The following is a 23811-nucleotide window of genomic DNA, read 5'->3' on the forward strand; positions in this document are numbered from 1 at the left end:
CTCATCTCACCCTATCAGCATAACCCTCTATTCCCTTCTCCCTCATATGCTTGTCCAGCCTCCCCTTAAATGCATCGATACTATTCGCCTCAACCACTCCCTGTGGTAGTGAGTTCCACATTCTCACCACTCTCTGGGTAAAGCAGTTTCTCCTGAATTCCCTATTGGATTTCTTGGTGACTATCTTATATTGATGGCCTCTAGTTATGCTCTTCCCCACAAGTGGAAACATTCTCTCTGTATCCACTTGATCAAAACCTTACAACTAATCAGGGTCTAATATTTGTTTTGTAGAGGAACACAATTTTTAAAAGATTTCTTATTTGCAACAAACATAAGATAAACTTATCTTCAATAAGTTCAATCTCTTTTAATCTTCTGATTCTTTCAAAGCGCGTAACAGCAGGAGGCCTGAGGCAAGTTTAGTAAAAATGTCACATGAAAATTTTAATGAATAGCACCATTGATGTTTCTATGGCTGTTTCGGTAAGTAGTGTGGAATGCAGAAACTTAACATGAAATATATGCGTGCATACCTCCGCAAATCTCGCCAGTTTCATCGTCAATGCAATCTTGGTCGTTACACTCACAAAACTTTCCATAAATCAGTTCGTCATTTCCAGAACTGTTGCAGATGCACCTCCCGCAGTGACAGGTGCCTATAAAATGTGAAAAGACAAGGGTCACTTAGTATCTGGTAATAGTTGACATTGCTTTCAAGAATTCCATTGTCTCTCCAGTCTTGCATCATAAAATAGATAGGTTTAGTTTGTTTAATTATAAAATATATTAGCAATTAGAACACAATCCTCAATGCACCTCCTCCTCTCTGCATCCCCTCTGTGTTGTAATAAAGATTAATTGCACTGTCTCCAACTCACTAACTCATTCTTTCTTAGAATCTAACACCAATAAATCCAACAGGGAATTCAGGAGAAACTTCTTTACCCAGAGAGTGGTGAGAATGTGGAACTCGCTACCACAGGGAGTGGTTGAGGCGAATAGCAGAGATACATTTAAGGGGAAGCTGGATAAACACATGAGGGAGAAAGGAATAGAAGGATATGCTGATGGGGTGAGATGGAGAGGGGTGGGAGGAGGCTGGTGTGGAGCAGAAACACCGGCACGGACCAGGTGGGCCAAATGACCTGTTTCTGTGCTGTATGTAATTCCATGCATAGGCCTAGAAATTGAGTTTGCGCTGCGCCAGGGCTTTAGCGCCGGAAGTTAGCGCCGGCGCTAAGTCCCTTTGCGCGCGCCAAAAATTCAGTAGCGCCGCGCCCAAACGGCTGCCGGCGCTACTGAAGGGTTTTAGCGCCTGAAAACTGGCGCAACGCGCCGCATTGCGGCGCTATTCCGGCGCTGCGGCGCCCGCTGCGGTGCGGCAGGCTCGGGAAGTGCAGGCCTCCTCCTTCCGTTAAGGAGGAGCTGCCTGCACCCGGCCGCGGCCCGCGCAAATCTCTTCAAAAATGAGCCCGGCACCTCGGACAAGTGCCGGGCTTGCATCTGTTCCGGGGGGGGGGGGGGGGGGGGGGAGAAGTCCGGGGAGGGAGCTGCGGGCAGGCGGCCGGCAGGAAAGTGGCCGGCCGCCGCGCCTCCTTAAAGCGCCGGCGCAGACTCCGGCAACACTCGTTTGCCGGAGTCTTAGTTGCGGCTGCCACTGGTGAGGCGGCCGCAACTGAATTTCGGCTTGGGGCCGGGTTACCACGGCAACCGGGACGCTGCGCACACCGATGACGTCATCGGTGCCGGCGCAGCGCTACCGGTCTACCGCCGTGTAAGGGCCCCAGGCAATTTAGGAACCGGCGCCAATTGCAGCGCTAGGCCCTCTAGCGCCGCAAAATCAGTGCTAAGGGCACTGAATTTCTAGGCCATAATCTTCAATTTCCTTAAAATTTCAGCCGGCCTTCCTCATACAATCCAGAGGCCTTACAAATCTGAGATTCAAGGCATCTAACACTTCTAATTAATTAAGTTATTCTCTTCCTGTCTCTTCAACCATGACAGTGACCACTCTCGGCTTGTCAACTCACATCGTTCTTTCAACTGAAGTCAATTCTGTAAAATCCAGTGAAAATAATTTAACGGATTCATTAATGTAATTGTTCCTGCGATGCTCATAGTTGTGTGGGATTAAACACCAGAGATCTCGATTGAAAGATCTTATCCATGCTATAATAGCCTATGTCACTGAAGAACGTTAGTGGAAGTCTGGAGCCTGCCGTCATTGTCGATCGTTATTTCTAGTTATTCAACAAGTTCACTTCTCCTGCCTGAGCCCTGACCTGCAAAGTTCCTCCTTCCTCTGCAATATATCAACAACAACGTGTATTTATATAGCGCCTTTAATGTAGTAAAACGTCCCAAGGTGCTGCACAGGAGTATTTTAAGACAACAAATTTGACACCGATCCACATAAGGAGAAATTCGGGCAGGTGACCAAAAGCTTGGTCAAAGAGGTAGGTTTTAATGAGCATCTTAAAGGAGGAGAGAGAGGTAGCGAGGCGGAGAGGTTTAGGGAGGGAATTCCAGAGCTTAGGGCCCAGGCAGCTGAAGGCATGACCGCCAATGGTGGAACGATTATAATCTGGGATGTTCAAGAGGGCAGAATTAGAGGAGCGCAGATATCTCGGGGGGTTGTGGGGCTGGAGGAGATTACAGAGATAGGGAGGGGCGAGGGCCATGGAGGGATTTGAAAACAAGTCAATATCAATAGTAACTTTCAAAAGGGAATTGGATCTCTACTTTAAAAAGGAACAAAAATGTGCAGGGTTCTGGGGAAAGAACAGGGGGAGTTGGACCAAATTGGATAGCTCTTTGAGAGAGCCGGCACAGGCATGATGGGCCGAATGGCCTCCTCCTCTGCTGTATGACTCTATTCTATGATTTCCTGAATGGGGTGTGTAATGTTACAATACTATTTTTTTAATATTAGTTTATGGGATGTGGGCGTCGCTGGCAAGGCCGGCATTTATTGCCCATCCCTGGTTGCCCTCGAGAAGGTTGTGGTGAGCCACCTTCTTGAACCGCTGCAGTCCGTGTGGTGAAGGTGCTCCCACAGTGCTGTTAGGGAGGGAGTTCCAGGATTTTGACCCAGCGGCGATGAAGAATCGGCCGATATATTTCCAAGTCAGGATGGGGTGTGACTTGAAGGGGAACTTGGAGGTGGTGGTGTTCCCATGCGCCTGCTGCCCTTGTCCTCCTAGGTGGTAGAGGACGCGGGTTTGGGAGGTGCTGCTAAAAGAAGCCTTGGCGAGTTGCTGCAGTGCATCTTGTAGATGGTACACACTGCAGCCACGGTGCACTGGTGGAGGGAGTGAATGTTTAAGGTGGTGGATGGGGTAAATTGCACTTGAAGATTATTCACTTGAGCGCAAAAGGTTTACTATAGACTAAAATGTGCTGGCAATATGAATCCGACATTTCTCCTCACATAAAAAATGGGAGAAATGCCTTCTAATATAACTGTGGAAAACCAGAGCTTTGAAACATGTACAGTAATTCCTAAAGATGCTATTTCACTTTTGCAACATAAAGCTAGCAGCAAATCATATTGCGGCCACCATAACAATCCTTTTAACATTCTCTGGCAATTAACAAATCACGAGACAGATATAAATATCAAAAGGTTTATCAATCTTGCTGTGGCCTGCACAATCAGCTAAAAATGGCTGAACAAGTGAGAATCAGTCATGATTTAGCAACAAGACACCGAATTACACAGGTCCCGATATTAGCAAAGAGGCTGGGAGGGAGTGACATAGGTAGGACAAAGAAAGAGGGTCTGCTGAGAGAGTTTGAGCAACTAGGGACTAAATTAAAAAACAGAAGAGAGCAGGGACTGCAGGGAGGATGAGCAAACTGACCACAGCACCGTGGTACAGGGAGCCATTCAAGTGGGAGGAGCAAAAACAAATGTGGTAGTGGTAGGGGACAGTATAGTGAGGGGGATAGACACTTTTCTCTGCAGCCGAGAGCGTGAGTCCCGAAGGCTGTGTTGCCTGCCCAGTGCCAAGGTTAAGGTCATCTCCTCTGGGCTGGAAAGGAACTTAGAGTGGGAGGGGAAAGATCCAGTTGTCGTGGCCCATGTAGGTACCAACGACATAGGTAGGACAAAGAAAGAGGTCCTGCTGAGAGAGTTTGAGCAGCTAGGGACTAAATTAAAAAACAGAACCACAAAGGTCATAGGCCTAGAAATTCAGTTGTTTGCGCCAGCCGCTAGCGCCTTAGGAGGAGGAGATGTTGGGCGCTAGGCGGCTAGCGGCCGGGCGCAGCGCGATCTGCGCCTCTCCCCAACTTCAGTAAAGATTTAGCGGCGGCGCAAAGCCTTTGCGCGCACTCAGCTGCGCACGCAGATCCTGACGTCATTTCATCGTGCAACACCCTTTGTGCGCCCCAAACCAGAAATTCAGTGGCGCCGGCCTATTGTGCGCCTGGCGCCCCAGCGACTGGTAGAGGGGAACAGTTCCCAGTCGCTGCGGGGCGCGGGGGGCGCAAATTAAAGGGCACTCCTCCTGCAGTAGAAAAGGCAGCCATTTTGCAAAACTCCTTCTTTGTGAGAGACGGATCTTTGCAGAGAGACAAAGGTAGAGGGCTTTCTGGTTTGGCTCAACACTCGCACAGGTACTTGTGGCTTCAGGCCACAGCTTTGCACTTGTCTTTAACTTCAGAGCCATATCATTGATTGGAAACATATAATGGGGGCTGCAATGGGTGCAAACGTTGGCCTTCTCCATTGCATTCAAAGGGCTCAGAGATGCCGTGAGAGAGTGGCAGTCAAACAAATCCACCCTCCCCCTTTAAGAGCTCACCGGCGCCAGAGTGTCTGCCGTCAATCAGCAACTCGCCGCACCTGCGCTGCGCCCGCCCTCGGGGGTATCGCCCCGGGCCGCCGGCTTAGCACCTAATGATAGTCGTGCATCGCCTGTTTTAGCGCAGCAGCAACCTCTTGGGGCGATGCGACTGAATATCGGCGAAGGTGGCGCGAACTTGCGCCGGGCGCAAACTTTAGCGGCCGCCCGACTGTAGCACCCCAAACGTGGCTATACTGAATTTCTAGGCCATAATCTCTGGATTATTACCGGAGCCACGAGCAAATTGGCATACGGTCAATAGGATCAGGGAGATGAATGCGTGGCTCAAAGATTGGTGTGGGAGAAGTGGGTTTCGATTCGTGGGGCACTGGCACCAGTACTGGGGAAAGAGAGAGCTGTTCCATTTGGATGGACTACACCTGAAACATAGAACATAGAAACATAGAAGATAGGAGCAGGAGTAGGCCATTCGGCCCCTCAAGCCTGCTCCGCCATTCAACGAGATCATGGCTGATTATCAATTTCAGTACCCTGTCCCTGCCTTCTCCCCATATCTCTTGATCCCTTTAGCCTTAAGAAATATATCCAACTCCTTCTTGAATATATTTAATGAATTGGCCTCTACTGCCTTCTGTGGTAGAGAATTCCACAGGTTCACCACTCTCTGGGTGAAGAAATTCCTCCTCATCTCTGTCCTAAATGGCTTACCCCTTATCCTTAGACTGTGACCCCTGGTTCTGGACTCCCCCGCCATCGGGAACATCCTTCCTGCATCTAGTCTGTCCAGTTCCTGTACTCGAACCCTCTCGCTACGAAGGCCAACATACCATTTCCCTTCTTAACCGCCTGTTGCACCTGCATGCTTACCTTCAGCGACTGGTACACAAGGACACCCAGGTCTCGTTGCACTTCCCCTTCTCCCAATCTATTGCCATTCAGATAATAATCTGTCTTCCTGTTTTTGCCACCAAAGTGGATAACCTCACATTTATCCACATTATATTGCATCTGCCATGCTTCTGCCCAATCACCCAACCTGTCCAAATCATATTGGAGTTTCTCAGCATCCTCCTCACAGCACACACGCCCACCCAGCTTTGTGTCATCTGCAAACTTGGAGATATTACATCTAGTTCCCTCGTCTAGATCATTTATTTATATATTGTGAATAGCTGGGGCCCAAGGACCGATCCCTGCGGTCACTAGTCACTGCCTGCCACTTGGAAAAAGAGCCGTTTATTCCAACTCTTTGCTTGAACCATGCTGGGACCAGAGTTCTAGCGAATCAAATAACTAAGGAGGTAGATAAAGCTTTAAACTAAATAAGCCGGGAGGGGTGGGGGGGGGGGGGGGGCGCGGGGGGAGGGTCCCGGTGGAGAGAAATCTAGAATGCTAAAGAGAAAAGACAAGGAAGCAGTGCAGGAAAGTGATTGGGGTAAGGATAACCCGATTGTGTCTGGAAGGGACAGAGCGTACACACAAAGGAGCGCACTAACAAATAGGGTCCGGGTAAGAACAAATGGCAATAAGACAAATAGGGCCATAGTACAAAAAAATGTTAAGATGTCTAAAAATGTTAAAAAGACAAATCTAAAGGCACTGTATCTGAATGCATGAAGCATTCGTAATAAGGTAGACGAATTAACAGCACAAATAGATATAATTGAGATTACGGAGACATGGCTGCAGGGTGACCAAGGCTGGGAGCTGAATATCCAAAGATATTCGATATTTAGGAAGGACAGGCAAAAAGGAAAAGGAAAAGGAAAAGGAGGTGGGGTGGCGTTGTTAGTAAAGGATGAAATCAGAGCAAGGATATTGGCTCAGAAAACATTGCTGGGAGTTGTCTATAGGTCTCCAAACAGTAGTGGTAATGTAGGGGATGGCATCAAATAGGAAATTAGAGATGCATATAACAAGGGTACTACAATAATCATGGGTGACTTTAATCTACATATAGACTGGCCAAACCAAATTAGCAATAATACTGTGGATGATGAATTTCTGGAGTGTGTATGAGATGTTTTTTTAGACCAGTACGTTGAGGAGCCAACTAGGGAACAGGCTATCCTAGATTGGGTATTGTGCAATGAGAAGGGGTTAATTAATAATCTTGTTGTGCGGGGTCCTTTAGGGAAGAGTGACCATAACATGATAGAATTCTTCATTAAGATGGAAAGTGAAGAAGTCCAATCCGAAACTAGGGTCCTAAATCTAAACAAAGGAAACTACGAAGGTATGAGGAGGGAGTCGGCTATGATAGATTGGGGAGCTTCATTAAAAGGCATGGTGGTAGATAGGCAATGGCTAACATTTAAGGAACGAATGCATGAATTGCAACAGTTATACATTCCTTTCTGGCGCAAAAACACAAAAGGAAAAGCGGCCCAACCATGGCTAACAAAAGAAATTAAGTATAGTATTAGATCCAAAGAGGAGTCATATAAAGGTGCCAGAAAAAGTAGCAAGCCTGAGGATTGGGAGCAGTTTAGATTTCTGCAAAAAAGGACCAAGAGATTGATTAAGAGGGGAAAAATAGAGTATGAGAGTAAACTTGCAAGGAACATAAAAGTGGACTGTAAAAGCTTCACCAAGTATGTAAAAAGAAAAAGATTAGTGAAGACAAATGTAGGTCCCTTACAGTCAGAAATGGGAGAATTTATAATGGGGAACAAGGAAATGGTTGAGTAATTAAACAAATACTTTGGTTCTGTCTTCACGGAAGAGGACACAAATAACTTCCCAGAAATGCTAGGGAACCAAGGGTCTAGTGAGAAGGAGGAATTAAAGGAAATTAGTATTAGTAAAAAAATAGTGCTGGAGAAATTAATGAGACTGAAAGCTGATAAATCCCCAGGGCCTGATAATCTGCATCCTAGAGTACTAAGAAGTAGCTATGGAAATAGTGGATGCATTGGTTGTCATCTTCCAAATTCTATAGATTATGGAACAGTTCCTGCAGATTGGAGGGTGGCAAATGTAACCCCACTATTTAAAAAAGGAGGGAGAGAGAAAACAGGGAACTACAGTTAGCCTAACATCAATAGTAGGGAAAATGCTAGAGTCTATTATAAAGGATGTGATAACAGGACACTTAGAAAATATCAACGGGATTAGACAAAGTCAACATGGATTTATGAAAGGGAAATCGTGTTTGACAAACCTACTGGAGTTTTTGAGGATGTAACTGATAGAATAGATAAGGGAGAACCAGTGGATGTGGTGTATTTGGATTTACAGAAGGCCTTTGATAAAGTCCCACATAAGAGGTTAGTGTGCAAAATTAAAGCACATGGGATTGGGGGTAATATACTGGCATGGATTGAAAATTGGTTAACAGACAGGAAACAGAGAGTAGGAATAAATGGGTCTTTTTCGGGGTGGCAGGCGGTGACTAGTGGGGTACCGCAGGGATCAGTGCTTGGGCTCCAGCTATTCACAATATATATCAATGATTTGGATGAGGGAACCAAATGTAATATTTCCAAGTTTGCTGATGACATGAAACTAGGTGGGGTTGTGAGTTGTGAGGAGGATGCAAAGAGGCTTCAAGGCGATTTAGACAAGTTGAGTGAGTTAGCAATTACATGGCAGATACAGTATAACGTGGATAAATGTGAAGTTATCCACTTGGGTAGGAAAAACAGAAAGGCAGAGTATTATTTAAATGACGATAGATTGGGAAATGTTGATGTACAGCGGGACCTGAGAGACAGCACCTCATCTTTCTATTAGGCAATTTCCAGCATTCTGGACTCAACATCGAGTTCAACAATTTCAGACTATAAACTGGCCCCTGTATTTCTTTATATATTTTCTCTCTTGTTTCCTCACATGGTAGCTGTTAATGTTGCTGCCATCATCATTCACACATCATCTCGAGTCATCTTTCGTTTCTTAACTTGTCCCATTACCGCTCCTTTTGCCTCGCGCCATCATCCCTTTTGTCAGTCAATCTCTCCTGCCTTCCACCCATCACAGACCTTTCCTTTGTTCTTTCCTCCCCTCCTCCCGGCCCCTGCTTAAAAATCTCTCCTCCCGAACCTTTTCCAGCTCTGACGAAGGGTTCGACCTGAAACGTTAACTCTGTTTCTCTCTCCACGGATGCTGCCTGACCTGCTGAGTGTTTCCAGCACTTTATGTTGTTATTTCAGATTTCCAGCCTCCGCAGTATTTTGCTGTTGTATTGAGATTGAGAGACTGGCTGCCGGGTGGGTAGGCCTTCAGCAACAGGCCGCAGCTGGAGAGCAGAGGGGAGGGAGGGTGGGGTTGGAAGAGTCGGAGGGGAGATCAGAGGCCTCGGCAGGGGGGAGATCGGAAGGGTCGTGGAGGGGATGGAGCGATTGGAGGCCAGAAGAAGATCGGAGGCATCAGCAGGGGGAGGGGTGAGGAGGAGGCGGGGAGATCGGGTCGGGGGGTGGGGGGGGAGATCGGAGGCCAGAGCGAAGATCAGAGGCGTCGGTGGGGGGTGGGGTGGGGGGGAGATCGGAAGGGTCGGGGGTAGGGGGGGGTGATCGGAGGCCAGAGGGAAGATCGGCGGCGTCGGTGGGGGGTGGGGTGAGGGGGAGGTCGGAAGGGTCAGTGGGGGGAGATCGGAGGCCGCAGCCAGGGAGCACAGAGGAGGGAGAGAGGGATCAGAAGACTTGGAGGGAAGTGAGAGATCGTGGCTCGGGTGGGGGGAGATCATGGCTTGGGGGGGGTGCCCAATCTCGGGGGGGTGGGGAGAGCAGGTAAGCTGGATCGAGCAGGTAAATGGAAAGACGCTTACCTCCTGGGTGCAGCAGTCCTTGCCTCCCTTTAGCTGACAGGTTTTCCGAGGCCCAACCAGGTTTAAATGGAAAATTGAGTTAAATCTGAGGCTCGCAGCCTCACTAAGTGACCGACCCACCTCTGTTAAAACGGGTTCAAGACAGGTTGAGGGTCAGGTTTGAGATTTTTTAACATTTTTAACATCCCACCCAACCCGAGCCCACCCGATTTTGGGGGTTGAAAGTCCTCTCTGGCAGCACAGGAACAGGCCATTCGGTCTAACTACACTATGTTCTCTCTTGGAACGAGCTCTCCAATTAGTCCCACTCCCCCCTGTTCTTTCCCCGTAGCTCGGCAAACTTCTCCTTGTCAAGTGTTTATCTAACTCCCTGTTGTAAGTTACTATTGAATCTGCTTCCACCGCCCTTTCAGGCAGCGCGTTCCACGCGAGCTCTTTCTCATCCCTCTCCATCAAACCCTAACAGCACATCACTCTGCAGGTTCAGGTATCGTTTGGAAGACTCGGGTATGTGCACAATTTTTGATGGAGGGAGACAGTGCCTCGAATAGGCAAAGAAAGGCAATGCATCACTGATCACTGCGTTAAACACTGGAGAATCAGATGGAAGTCTGAAAGCTGCTGAACTTAAAGAGGAGCACAGGGATAAAGCAGGAATATCAAACTTACAGCTAAAGACATAGATAGAAATGAAGGAAAGTAATAGTTGTTAAAGATATTGGGCTGGATTTTTCCATTGCCCACCCGCGCGGTGCGGGGGGACCCGGGAGGCTGTGGAGATTTAACGGGCGGGTGGGGAACACTGGCTGGACAAGACACTGCAACAACAGGTAGGTGCTGGGTCCAAGGGGGTGGGGGTGGGGGTTCCATCCAAGCCGGGGGGGCGGGGCTGGTCCCTGACCCCAGGAGGCTAGTGTTTGTATGTGGCAGGTTGATGGTGGGTGAGCTTGGGGGTCGGGACGAAGCACTCCCGCTCCTCCCGGCCCACCAGGATTGCTCCCCAAGGCTGCTCACGCCTCGTTGCAGCTACCGGGATGGCTGCCCGTCCCCCGCCCCCCCCCATCCTCGCCCCCGTACCCCCGTCCCCCGCCCCCCCCATCCTCGCCCCCGTACCCGTCCCCTGCCCCCGTACCCCCGTCACTGCCTCCGTCCCTGCCCCTGTCCCCGCCCCCCCCATACCCCCGTCCCCACCCCCCCGTACCCCCGTCCCTGCCCTCGTCCCCGCCCCCGTACCCCCGTCCCTGCCCCGTCCCTGCCCCCGTCCCCGCCCCCCGTACCCCCGTCCCCGCCCCCTGTACACCCGTCCCCGTCCCTGCCCCCCGTACCCCCGTCCCTGCCCCGTCCCCATATCCCTGCCCCTGCCCCCCCGTCCCCACCCTCACCCCCCACTCCCCCGTCTTCGAAAGAACTTATATCATAGAATCATACCCAAGTCTTCCAAATGATACCTGATACAGCACAGGAGGCGGCCATTCGGCCCATTGTGCCTGTGCCGGCTCTTTGAAAGATTCTCTCCAATTAGTCCCACTCCCCCCCTGCTCTTTCCCCACAGCCCTGCAAATTTTCCTTTTCAAGTATTTATCCAATTCCCTTTTGAAAGTTACTATTGAATCTGCTTCCACCGCCCTTTCAGGCAGCGCGTTCCAGATCACAACAACTCGCTGCGTAAAAACATTCTCCTCATCTCCCCTCTGGTTCTTTTGATAATTACCTTCAATCTGTGTCCTCTGGTTACCGACCCTCCTGCCACTGGAAACAGTTTCTGCTTATTTACTCGAACAAAACCCTTCATGATTTTGAACACCTCTGTTAAATCTCCCCTTAATCTTCTCTGCTCTAAGGAGAACAAATTTAGCTTGGGGTAATATATGAACCTTTTGATTTTATTATGCAGTTAAGAAATGCTGCACAATCCTATCATTACTGACATTTAACAAGATCTTAACAAGGAAGAATTGGACTTTTCTCTCACTTGTCATTGGAGTTTTTTTGAGTGATATGAATACTCAGATCAGCGCAAAACACTTTCTCTTGACATTACATTAGTTTATATTCATGTCTACAATTTTGCTAAATTACAAGACACTGAAAAGGACAGGAAAAGCGGGTGAATGCCGAGGTCGTATACAGGACTTTTAGGCCCTTGATTAGAACTTTGGGCTTAAATTAATTTTCTGACCAAAAGAACATAAGAATCAGGAGCAGGAGTGGGCCATTGGGCCCCTCGAGCCTGCTCCGCCATTGGGCCCCTCGAGCCTGCTCCGCCATTGGGCCCCTCGAGCCTGCTCCGCCATTGGGCCCCTCGAGCCTGCTCCGCCATTGGGCCCCTCGAGCCTGCTCCGCCATTGGGCCCCTCGAGCCTGCTCCGCCATTCGGCCCCTCGAGCCTGCTCCGCCATTCAATAAGATCATGGCTGATCTTCGACCTCATCTCCACTTTCCCGCCCTATCTCCATATCCCTTGATTCCCTTAGTCTCCAAAAATCTATCGATCTCTGTCTTGAATATACTCAATGACTGAGCCTCCACAGCCCTCTGGGGCAGAGAATTCCATATATTCAGAGCCCTCTGAGTGAAGAAATTTCACTCATCCTAAATGGCCAAGCCCTTATCCTGAGACTATGCCCCCTAGTTCTAGACTCTCTAGCCAGGGGGGAACAGCCTCTCAGCATCTACCATGTCAATCCCCTCTCAGAATCTTACATGTTTCAATGAGATCACCTCTCATTCTTCTAAACTCTAGAGAGTATCGGCCCAAATCTACACAATCTCTCCTCATAGGACAGCCCTCTCATCCCAGGGATCAATCTAGTGAACCTTCGTTGCACTGCCTCTAAGGCAAGTATATCCTTCCTTAGATAAGGAGACCAGAAGTAATTACTTTTGCTCATCCAGACTCTCTTAGTGGTGTCAAATGGTGGGTATGTGGCCTGAATGAAAGCATAACCAGAGGACACAGATTTAAGGTGATTGGCAGAAGAACCAAAGGCGACATGAAGGAAAACTTTTTTATGCAGTGAGTGGTTAAGATCTGGAATGCACTGCCTGAAAGGGTGGTGGAGACAGATTCAATCGAGGCTTTCAAAAGGGAATTGGATAAGTACCTGAAGGAAAAAAATTTGCAGGGCTACGGGGAAAGGGCGGGGGAGTGGGACTAGCTGAAGTGCTCTTGCAGAGAGCCGGCACGGGCTCGACGGGCCGAATAGCCTCCTTCTGTGCTGTAACCCTTCGATGATTCTATGATAATGCTTCTCATTACACATCACACCCTGGGCCTAGCTAAAGTATCTCACATTCTCTGCCGGTATTGAACAAGGCTTTAGATTCTGCATTGTGTTGCCAGCTCACAATACTCGTGGTTCTATTACTTACCAATATTAATTAGCATCGATAGTTTCCTTGCACAGATGGCTCTTTAACTGGTCATGATTATTAGTTTATGCCAAATGAACAATAATGTTAACTACTGTTTGATCTTTATGCACTGATAGCATGGAACAAGGCTACTGAAACATTTCCAAATTTCCAGGCTAGAGGTATGCGTGGAATAATACCTCAACTTCTGCCTTTGAATATTGTAACATTTCTGTCATTATTTCTGTAAACGGGTCCCAATATTTTACCACTTTCCCTCTAAACTCTATGGGCTCGAATTTCCAAGCCCCGTGGAGGCGGGAGTGGGAGGAAAATTGCAGAATCGGGGGGCACGAACCCTTCCCGCCCCCAACCCACCTCCATGCCCATTTCCCAGGAGGCGGGTGCCCGACCTGTGCTGGGAGCTGCCTCCCCGAGGCGGGAAGGGGATTAGTGCCAATTAACTGCCTGTTAACAGGTAGTTAACAGGCAGTTTTTGGCCTAATCCCTATTTTTAGCCCTGAAGTGTGGGCTGCCCGACAGCTCCAAACCACGCCAAGTTAGCGAGGCGGACCGTCAGGCTGAAGGGCTTGGAGGGGTCGAGATGTCCGGTGTTCAGGTGAGTGATGGGTGCATGAGTGCAGAGGTAAGTGTGTTTGGTGTGTGTAAAGTGTTTAAGTAAGTTTTACTTACCTTTACTTGCTAATGCAGGCTTCCGTCCTTCAGGTCTCGGGAGTCCCTCATCTCACCGGCACAGAAAGCAGAATGGCCGCGAGCTGTCAAAAGTTGCAGCCTCTGCTTTCTGTGCTGGAGGGATTTCTAACTGAGTCTGTGGAGAAGGACTCAAGTTAGAAGTCAGATTGTCAGTGTTTGACAGCTTCACAGAGCTGTCAAACGCTGATATTTCATCTGTCCAAAGCTCTTGACAGATGTAATGTCAATCCCTGACGTCACCTGTAACCGGGTGTCCCTTAATTGGCCCGCTGAGCCCACTGGGCGGGCTCAACAAGGTCAATCAAGGGGAAATAGCGTGGGTTGGCCACAAATCGATGGAGGCGGGACTACAACCCGAAAAGTAGGAGTCCCGCCTCCATCACGTCCCCATTGACAAAATCCAGCCCTATAAGTTTAGTATATTATACATGGATTAACAGTTAACCTTTTATTTAATATGATAGCATTGTTAGGATAATCAGCAGTTACTCACAGTGAGTACACTGTTTTATAACACTAAGGATATTATTAATAAAGAGTGATGGGCAAGGTATGACAGGGATAGACGTACAGGAAGTAAAAGAGACTCTTACAGGAAGTGTATGCGGCACACTAAATCTTTTAACGTCTCATGAGTATATTTTCTGTTGATTTCTCATGGTGAGTGAGAGGGTATGCTGAAGTGCGATGTCCGAAGTGTGACAGGAAGTAAGTGTGACCGGAAGTGTGACATGCCTTTTAATATATTATAGATAACGTAGCAAAATGATTAAAATAACCACCCAATGCGTAAAGACATACATTAGTATTTTGTAGAAGTGAGGGAGGGGGAATCACTTGGCTTTTCTGCAAGTAACAAGTTCTTACGGAATTCAGATTTTTTGGCATATTTCAAATAAGTGTATCAATTTGGATTAAAATATGTAATAATCAACAGTTATCCTCACCTGCATTAGAACATATCAGGCCCTCCGGACTGCGACACATCTCATTGCTTTTTCTCTTTGGGATGTTACAAGTCTTGGGATAATGACAAGCATTTCCGAACCAGCCTCGCTTACATTTGCATTTTCCACAATCGCATTTCCCGTGGCCTAGGAGCAGCACAAGAGAAGCAAACAGGTAATAAACTCTCCCCGTGTGATAAAGAGTCATTTCAAATGAAAGGTCCACCAAATGTTTTTAAGAGTTTAACAACAGTCAGCAAATTCGAGTGACATGCCCTTGTTAATATGCTGTGGGTTACCAGTGTACAAATGCTTTATGCGATTCATGCTTAATGCATTTCTCTAAAATTTCTTTCTCTGCTTAAAAATAAATAGGTTTCACACCTCCACTAAAAGGGAGGAGGCAAGAATTTCAAACTAACGTAATCATTCTTAAGGTAATCTCTGACCTCGGCCTCTTACACTGTTCCAATGAAGCTCAGCGTAAGCTCGAGGAACAGCACCTCATCTTTCGATTAAGCACTTTACAGCCTTCCGGACTCATCGAGTTCAACAATTACAGACCATAACCTCAGCCCCCTATTTTATTCAGACGGCAGCTGTTGATGATTCTGCCATTCCCATTCACACCTCCTCTAGGCCCATCTTTTGTTTCTTTACTTGTCCCATTACAGGAAACTTTGTGCTATCCGGAGGTGAGCTATCCGGCAATCTGGAGCCACCGGCAAAAATCAGCAGCCGTTTTTTATTCTTTTTGTTTGTTTTTTTTGCTTTGTTTGAACAGTCAAGCTGTGCAAGGTCTGTAGCTATAGCAACAGCTTCAGCTACAGAGCTTTAGGGCCACACCCGAGTGTTTAGAAGCTGTTGCTAAGCAACAGTATTTGTTGTCAAATACGGAGATAAGAATCTCCGTATCTCTCAACAATAACTCTGGAGAGTACGGCACTTTTTAGGCAACGGCAGCAGCTCGGCCCCGTGGGTGCTGGATAGCACAAAGTTTCCTGTACCATCTCCTTTGTCCTCGCACCATCATCCCTTTTGTCTCTTAATCTCTCCTGCCTTCCATCCTATCACAGACCTTCCCTTTTGTTCTTTCCTCCCCTCCCGCCTTTCCCTGCCCCTACACTTGCTTAAATACCTGTTCCATCTCCAACTTTTTCCAGATCTGATGAAAGGCCATCGACCTGAAACTCTCTCTCTACCCTATCAACTCCTTTAATCATCTTAAACACCTCAATTAGATCACCCCTTAATCTTCTAAACTCGAGGGGATAGAAGCCCAGTCTGTGCAACCTGTCCTCGTAATTTAACCCTTTTAGCCCCGGTATCATTCTGGTCAATCTGCGCTGCTCCCCCTCCGAGGCCAATATATCCTTCCTGAGGTGCGGGGCCCAGAACTGAACACAGTTACTCCAGATGGGGTCTGGCCAGAGCTTTATGTGAACATAAGAATATAAGACGTAGCAGCAGGAGTCGGCCATTCGGCCCCTCGAGCCTGCTCCGCCATTCAATAAGATCATGGCTGATCTGATCTTGGCCTCAACTCCACTTCCCTGCCCGCTCCCCATCACCCTCGACTCCCTTATCACTCAAAAATCTGTCTATCTCCACCTTAAATATATTCAATGACCCGCCTCCACAGCTCTCTGGGGCAGAGGATTCCAAAGTGAAGGGTTCCACCCAAGACATCAGCCCATTTTCCATTTCAGATGTTGATTGAGAAGGTGTGTATCGACAACTACTGTCTATTTTTATTCCAATATCTGTTGGTTTAAGTAACATAATGAATCGAATTCTGTATTTTTGGCCAATGCTGTACGTGGAATTAGAAAAATTGCTTCTTTAATTGCAAAATGTTTAAGTAATAATTACAAAGTAATGAAGAGGTTCAGCAGCCTATTTTTCAAAAAGCAATATTTGATGCGTCATTAAGTCAGTTAATGAAAATCAGTCACACAGCAATTATGATGCGAAAATCTTAAAACAAGTCCATCATTTGGAAACTGAATTGAATAACAAGCTACTACAATGATTTAAAAATGAACATATTTCATAATAACTTTTTTTTTTAATCTGTTATATTGTGAAAGAAAGGCACCAAATGCGCAGGTCTCGACAATGATGTTAACTGTGATGCAATTAACAGCCTGAATATTCTTTAAGCAAATAACTAATGATTGCCGCTTACGTGAAGATACAGCACTGCAGAACCTGGGGAAATGCTGCCAGAAATGTCAGAACCTCAGTGTTCAAATAAGTGAGTTCAGCGGGAGGAGATTGCAAACGCTAGAATATAGAAAATAAAAGCAGAACATGCTGGAAATGCTCAATGAGCCTGCCAGAGAGGGAATGGGAAAGATGGGTTGAGGTTTCGGCAGAATACTTCCCTCAGATCCATTCTGATCAAAGATTCAACCTGAAACATTATCCTATCTGATTCCTTCAAAATACTGGATTTTCCCCTCAGCAAATCAGAAGAAAGTAAGAAAAGGTAAAGAAAGACTTGCATTGCTATAGCGCCTTTCACGACCACAGGACGTCCCAAAACGCTTTACAGCCAATGAAGTACTTTTTTGAAGTGTAGTCACTGCTGTAATGTGGAAAACGCGGCAGCCAGTTTGTGCACAGCAAGCTCCCACAAACAGCAATGTGATAAGGACCAGATCATCTGTTTTAGTGATGTTGATTGAGGGAAGTCAGGATGGTGTGTGACTTGGAGGGGAACTTGGAGGTGGTGGTGTTCCCACGCGCCTGCTGCCCTTGTCCTTCTAGGTGGAAGAGGTCACGGGTTTGGGAGGTGCTGCCGAAGAAGCCTTGGTGAGTTGCTGCAGTGCATCTTGTAGATGGTACACACTGCAGCCACAGTGCGCCGGTGGTGGAGGGAGTGAATGTTTAAGGTGGTGGATGGGCTGCCAATCAAGCGGGCTGCTTTCTCCTGGATGGTGTCGAGCTTCTTGAGTGTTGTTGGAGCTGCACTCATCCAGGCAAGTGGAGAGTATTCCATCACACTCCTGACTTGTGCCTTGTAGTTGGTGGAAAGGCTTTGGGGAGTCAGGAGGTGAGACACTCGCCGCAGAATACCCAGCCTCTGACCTGCTCTTGTTGCCACAGTATTTATGTGGCTGGTCCAGTTAAGTTCCTGGTCAATGCTGACTCCCAGGATATTGATAGTGGGGGATTCGGCGATAGTAATGCCATTGAATGTCAAGGGGAGGTGGTTAGGCTCTCGCTTGTTGGAGATAGTCATCGCCTGGCACTTCTGTGGCGCGAATGTTACCTGCCACTTACTTCATTGGCTGTAAAGCACTTTGGGGCATCCTGAGGTCATGAAAGGCACTGGAGAAATGCAAGTTTTTCTCTTTTTTGTAAAAGCATCCAACAATGAGCATAGCAATAAGAAGACATTGCACTGTGTTCTTATTGCTATGTTCACAATATGAGGCTACCCTTACCAATCAAGATCTGGGTTAGACCACACTTGGAGCACAATGCTCAGTCCTGGTCTCCATATTACAAAAAGGATATCGAGGCACTGGAGAAGGTGCAAAAAAGATTTACAAGGATGATACCAGAACTGAGGTTATAACTATCAGGAAAGACAGAACAGGCTGGGGCTCTTTTCTCTAGAAAAGAGAAGGCTGAGGGGGGGTGACCCGATAGAGGTCTTTAAAATTATGAAGGGGTTCGATAGGGTAGACGTAGAGAAGATGTTTCCACTTGTGAGGAAGACCAGAACTAGGGGCCATAAATGTAAGATAGTTACTAATAAATCCAATGGGGAATTCAGGAGAAACTTCTTTACCCAGAGAGTGGTGAGAATGTGGAACTCGCCACCGCAGGGAGTGGTTGAGGCGAATCGCATAGATGTATTTAAAGGGAAGCTCGATAAACACATGAGGAAGAAAGAAATAGAAGGATATGCTGATGGGGTGAGATGAAGAGGAGTGGGAGGAGGCTGGTGTGGAGCATAAACACCGGCACGGACCGGTTGGGCCGAATGGCCTGTTTCTGTGCCGTATGTTCTGTGTGATTCTATGTAGGATGTTGTGATTATCTCTGTGCTCAGAGTGCAGCCAGGTGACTTTTGTGGAGGTTTCACTGTAGCTCTCTTGATGCCTCTTCTCATCACTGTCTGTGCTGCCCTCCCTACGTGTATGTGTCTGTACGCAGTTAGACAGCCAGCCAAACTCCTTTCAATAACGACATGGGAGTCAGGATGTAGCGTCCAAGCTCCAGTGTTTAATAATGCCACACTTGCATGAGGTCAATGAAACAATACAAATCAATTGCATTGGGTTGGAGTAAAACTGAGAAAGAAAAAAGAAAGAAATGCACCTTGTTACATACATGAGATATAACTAACATCTAAACATGAATATGTAATGAAACCATTCAACTCACAGGCAATGCTTTCGAAGGCGTAACAATGTAAGATTACAGCAGATTAACTTGCAGCACGCTCCATGCTGGTGTGACCTCTTTGTTTGCTATCACTATACTACTTCCTGTTGAGTGACCCTACTGGCCATTTCCATTTACTGCCACCTACTGGCGGCAACAAAACGAAACTCCCGCAATTATAAGGCAGAACACTCCCCGCCTGGCGTCTATTAGATGCCACTACTTATAAAACATACAGAACTGTGGAATCAATAACACTCAGTCCTCCTTAGGTAAGAGGAGTATGACCTCTGAGATGGGTCTGAAGAACTTTTTGACCGTCCCTTGAACAGTGGCCTTCACCTCTATCTTTCGCACCCTGTCGTCTTTGCTGGGGAAGACAGAGGTGACACGACCCATAGGCCACTCATTGCGGGATACTTGGCTTTCTTTCAGTAAGACGATGTCACCTTCTCGGAGACTCTGACGAGCCTCGTTCCACTTCTGCCGGCTTTGCAAAGTGGGAAGGTACTCGGTGCGCCAGCGGCTCCAGAACTTACTGGCCAAGGCTTGTACTCTTCTCCACTGGCTCTTCAGGAGGTCCTTGTCAGTGAGGTCTCCAGGAGGAGTGGGTACACAGCCCTTCTGCGTGAGTAACATGTTTGGCGTCAAAAGGAATGGTGAATCTGGATCAGAAGAAACAGGAACAAGGGGCCTCGCATTAATGATTGCTGACACTTCAGACATGAAGGTGCTCAGCACTTCGTGCGTCAGCTGAGGTGGCCTGTTCTGTCGCAACATGGAGTCCAGAATGCGCCGCGACACTCCATTCATGCGCTCCCACACACCACCCATGTGTGAAGCATGTGGAGGATTAAATTCCCATGTGCAACCTTGCTGGCTGAGGTATGTCAGGATGCTTGGCCTTTGGTTGTGTTCATTCCCTAACTCTAGCTCTCGACAGGCTCCAATGAAATTTGTTCCACAGTCGGATCTTAACTGCTTTGCTGGCCCGCGGATGGCGAAGAATCTTTGTAATGCATTAATGCAGCTGGACGTGTCCATGGACTCGATCACTTCTATATGCACAGCTCTTGTGCTCATACAGGTGAATAGCATAGCCCAGCGTTTGCTATGAGCGACGCCTCCTCTGGTGTGGCGAGTAGTGATAGTCCAAGGGCCAAAAACATCCAGGCCGACGTATGAAAATGGTGGCGATGAACTAAGTCGTTCCGGAGGCAGATCAGCCATCTTCTGCTCCTCCGTTCTCCATCTGAGCTTTCTGCATGTGGCGCATTGGTGTAAGACAGATCCAATCAACCGTTTGCCGCTGACAATCCACAAGCCGGCTGCTCGAATGGCTCCCTCAGTGAACTGGCGGCCCTGGTGTTCTATCAGTTCATGGTGGTGTCTTGTGAGCAATGTTGTGATGTGGCTTTGATGTGGCAGGACAACAGGACTCCTTTCTTGCAAGCTCAGTTCTGCATGCGTCAGCCGTCCTCCAATTCTGATGAGGCCGTCATTCAAAACTGGATTCAGTTTTCACAGTGAACTGGTCTTGGTAATGGTTCTTTTTTCAGCAAGTGCTCTGTACTCCTCAGAGTACGCCTGAACTTGAACTGACCTGATGATAATGTTCTCCGCTGCAGCCAACTCGTCTGGGGAACGAGGCTTCCTGCACCAGTGCCAACCTCTGCATTTGTTTGACGCACTGCCAGGATCGGACTTGTGAGAGCGAGCCACATGGATTAAGAAAGCTATGGCTCTAACGAGCGATCGCCAGGTTGAAAAGCGCTCAAAGCGCTCACAGGTAAGTAGGCTCTCTTGGGTGTGAGTCATTAAGCTGATCACATGAGGACAGACTTCCACATCTAGATCTGGGCTGACGAGCTTGAATGATTCTTGTGCCATATGGTCAGGTTTGTGTAAGAAAGCTGGCCCGGTAAACCACATTGTATTGGAGAGCTGGGAGGCAGGCACTGACCTGGTGGCGAGGTCAGCTGGATTCAGCTCTGTGGGCACATAGTGCCACTGGTCGGGGCATGTTGATTGTCTTATTCGCTGAACTCTGTTCTGTACATATATGAAGAATCTCTTTGACTCATTGGAGATGTAACCGAGCACAACTTTGCTGTCACAGTAGAATTTCACTGCATCAAGCTTGAAATCTATCTCATCCAGGATGAGATCCGCCATCTCCACCACTAATACTGCAGCGCATAACTCCAGGCGTGGTATGGTGGGAATGAGGAAATCTACATGATATAAGGGGTTAATTTCAAGTGCTTGCTGGGTAAAAGTTTTCAGACTTGACACTGGGCAAGTGTCGATGTGTAACTAGAGCTATTGTAAGTACTCGGACTGCAGCCAGGAACAGATGCCTGCCCACCTAATGAGAATGTAGAAGTGAAATAATGAGTTTCTTTGATGTACCAATGACCTGATAACTTGTGACCGAAAGCAAAGCTAGCCTCCCAATATATGATTAAAGAGGACCTCCGGTTACACGATTCATGCCCTGTTATAGATTAACGGTTGACTTATGTGTCCAGGATCCTTCTGTCAATATGTTATTTCTACCTGATGATTAATCTATAATGTATCCTGATAGAGGAACAAAGGAATGTCAATCAAACTTGTTTGTTACACTGTATAAATATGGAACGCTTACGCTGTATCATTGGAATAGTAGCCTCACCCCTTGAGTGGAGGTACTGGTTCCCCTTGCAAGTTAAATAAAAGGCCTGTCCGTCTGATGAATCCAAGTGTGTATTGAGTCATTACCCAGAGCTAAGAAGTAAGGCACTTCTACAATTTGGAGGTTCCACCGAGATGGCTTGCTGTACCAATTGGTGAGTTAACAGACGCCGAGTACGTTGCTCAGTTGGGAAAATCCCATCGGCCGAAGGTGGTGTTTTGCCACATTTTTGGGACTTTCCCTGCCAGAAGCATAGCTGCGCATAGTCTGTTTATTCCATTGGACAGTACTGCCATCGGGTAATTGACTCACAAGGTTCGGAGGTTAAACTGCCGTTGTGACTGCTTCCCTTTCAGAAACGGAACAGAGGACCAGCCATGAGGCGCTGACGCCCCGCGAACAGGATCGTGCAGAAAAGGACTGTATAAAGGTACCAGAGAGAGAAGGTTAAGTCAGGAATTTGATTAACTAAGGAGCTAGCGATTTACTGGAAATTGAACTAGCAAGGTTCCAGCTTGAAGTTAGCTGGGACAAATTGAAGGCCCTTTTTGCTAAAGATTTGGCTAAAGGGAATAGGGTAAAAGGAGAGAAGAGTGGGCGGTTGTCTGAAACACAGTGTCAATGTTTAATGTTTATGAGAGTGAGTATTTAACTACTTGTTATTATCAATCAACTTTGCAACTTCGTCCAGTAAGGCTGCATAGGTTGGGGATTTAGTAACACTTTGGTTGTTGTTTAACAAGTGTATTGTTTATTGTTTATTGTTATATGTATTAATGTTTAGTCGTGTCTGATCTGTAGAGGCGTCCCACGCAGATCATAGAGTGTTACGAAATTGTTGTATGTTTTAACTAAAATATTTAAGCTGGGAAAAAAAAACTGCAGAAGGGGTTGGAAAAGACCCAAGCCGGGGAAGTGAGTCCCGCGGCAGAATGTGTGGTTGAGAAAATAGTGATGTCTTTTACATGATCCACTAAGCTATTGTGGATTCAGTATTTTCCCCAGTTAGAAATACCTTCCACGAGGGTTGAGAACCCTTGAGTTTTAAAGCATAAGGGTATGTCTTAATGTGTCGTAAATATTTTTTTTAAAAACCTTGTTGCAGTCAGTTGACTAAATTCAGTCGGGAAGTGCTGAGTTTCAGTCGCCTAGCCTCAGGCCGGTTATTAAGAGGGCAAATGCCCCACGTGAAGGCCGGGACTATAAAGTAGGCGCCGAAACTCTAAAGGCACTCGGAGTGACAAATGGTCAAGGACTTTGTGACACTGATTTGAAGTAAAGACCAAGAAGATTGGATGTGACTGTAATTTTGATATGTATGTATAGTTTATTAATCTGATCTGTAGGGGCGTACAACGCAGATCACGGATTGTCACGGGAGTTTAGATTGTTTTAAGTGAACCATTTAAGCTGCTAAAATGGGTGCTAGCACCAGTAAGCCACCCGAGAAAGGCACGCCAGCAGCCTTTATGTTAAAGAACTGTGGTCAATTATCCATTGATCACCTACCAAATTGGTCCAAATGGACTGTAAATAAGACTAGACTCTTTCCCTCAGATGGTTCATTTAACATAGAAAGAATTACTTGCCTCGAGGAATGTTTAACGGACAAGAGAGAAATAGAGAACAGCCAGATAAAAAGACTGCCTCTATGTTTGTTGAGTCAGAAAAAAAAAAGATTACCCCGAAGAAATACCTTTCTCCTCTATTATGGTAGGATAACAAGGTAACTATAGAAGGATGAATAGAGGGGAATATAGAGGAAGACGTGGTAGAGTAAGAGGGTATGGACGATCTGGTAATTGTTACAATTGCGGACAACCCGGACATTGGGCAAACCAATGCCCTGCGAAAAATCGTCAGAACAAAACCTCCAATAATGGACCTCCGTTAGAGAATAAAGGTCCTAATTTCACTGTCCATAACCCTTTTTCGGACCAGTCAGGAGGTTACCCTACAAACGGACAGGGATTTAGGAGAAATAGAGATCAGAATTACTGACTGACACCAGCAGCCCCAAGCGCCACAGACCACCAAATGCCCGTTGTTTCTTTAAATTCACGCAGCGAACCTGAAATTAAAATGCAAATAGCTGGGAGACCTATGTCATTTTAGTAGATACAGGAGCAACCTTTTC

The 23811-nt window shown here is 47.1% G+C and overlaps 1 protein-coding gene across 2 annotated transcripts in view; it reads right to left on the reverse strand.

Annotated features, from left to right (window-relative positions):
• Positions 1 to 23811, reverse strand: part of itgbl1 (integrin, beta-like 1) — a 273038-nt gene that overhangs the window by 125521 nt on the left and 123706 nt on the right. The window contains exons 3-4 of one of the 2 annotated variants that reach the window (XM_085998386.1): positions 14597 to 14743; positions 537 to 659 (exon numbers count right to left, since the gene is read on the reverse strand). In XM_085998386.1, the coding sequence (XP_085854512.1) occupies positions 537 to 659; positions 14597 to 14743 (270 nt within the window). The remainder of the gene's footprint in view (positions 1 to 536; positions 660 to 14596; positions 14744 to 23811) is intronic. The other variant, XM_085998387.1, reaches the window with a different exon arrangement.

The sequence above is a fragment of the Somniosus microcephalus genome, chromosome 10 (assembly GCF_052327205.1).
Source record: "Somniosus microcephalus isolate GS21.2 chromosome 10, FLI_Smic_1.0, whole genome shotgun sequence".
In the NCBI taxonomy this organism is placed as follows: domain Eukaryota; kingdom Metazoa; phylum Chordata; class Chondrichthyes; order Squaliformes; family Somniosidae; genus Somniosus; species Somniosus microcephalus.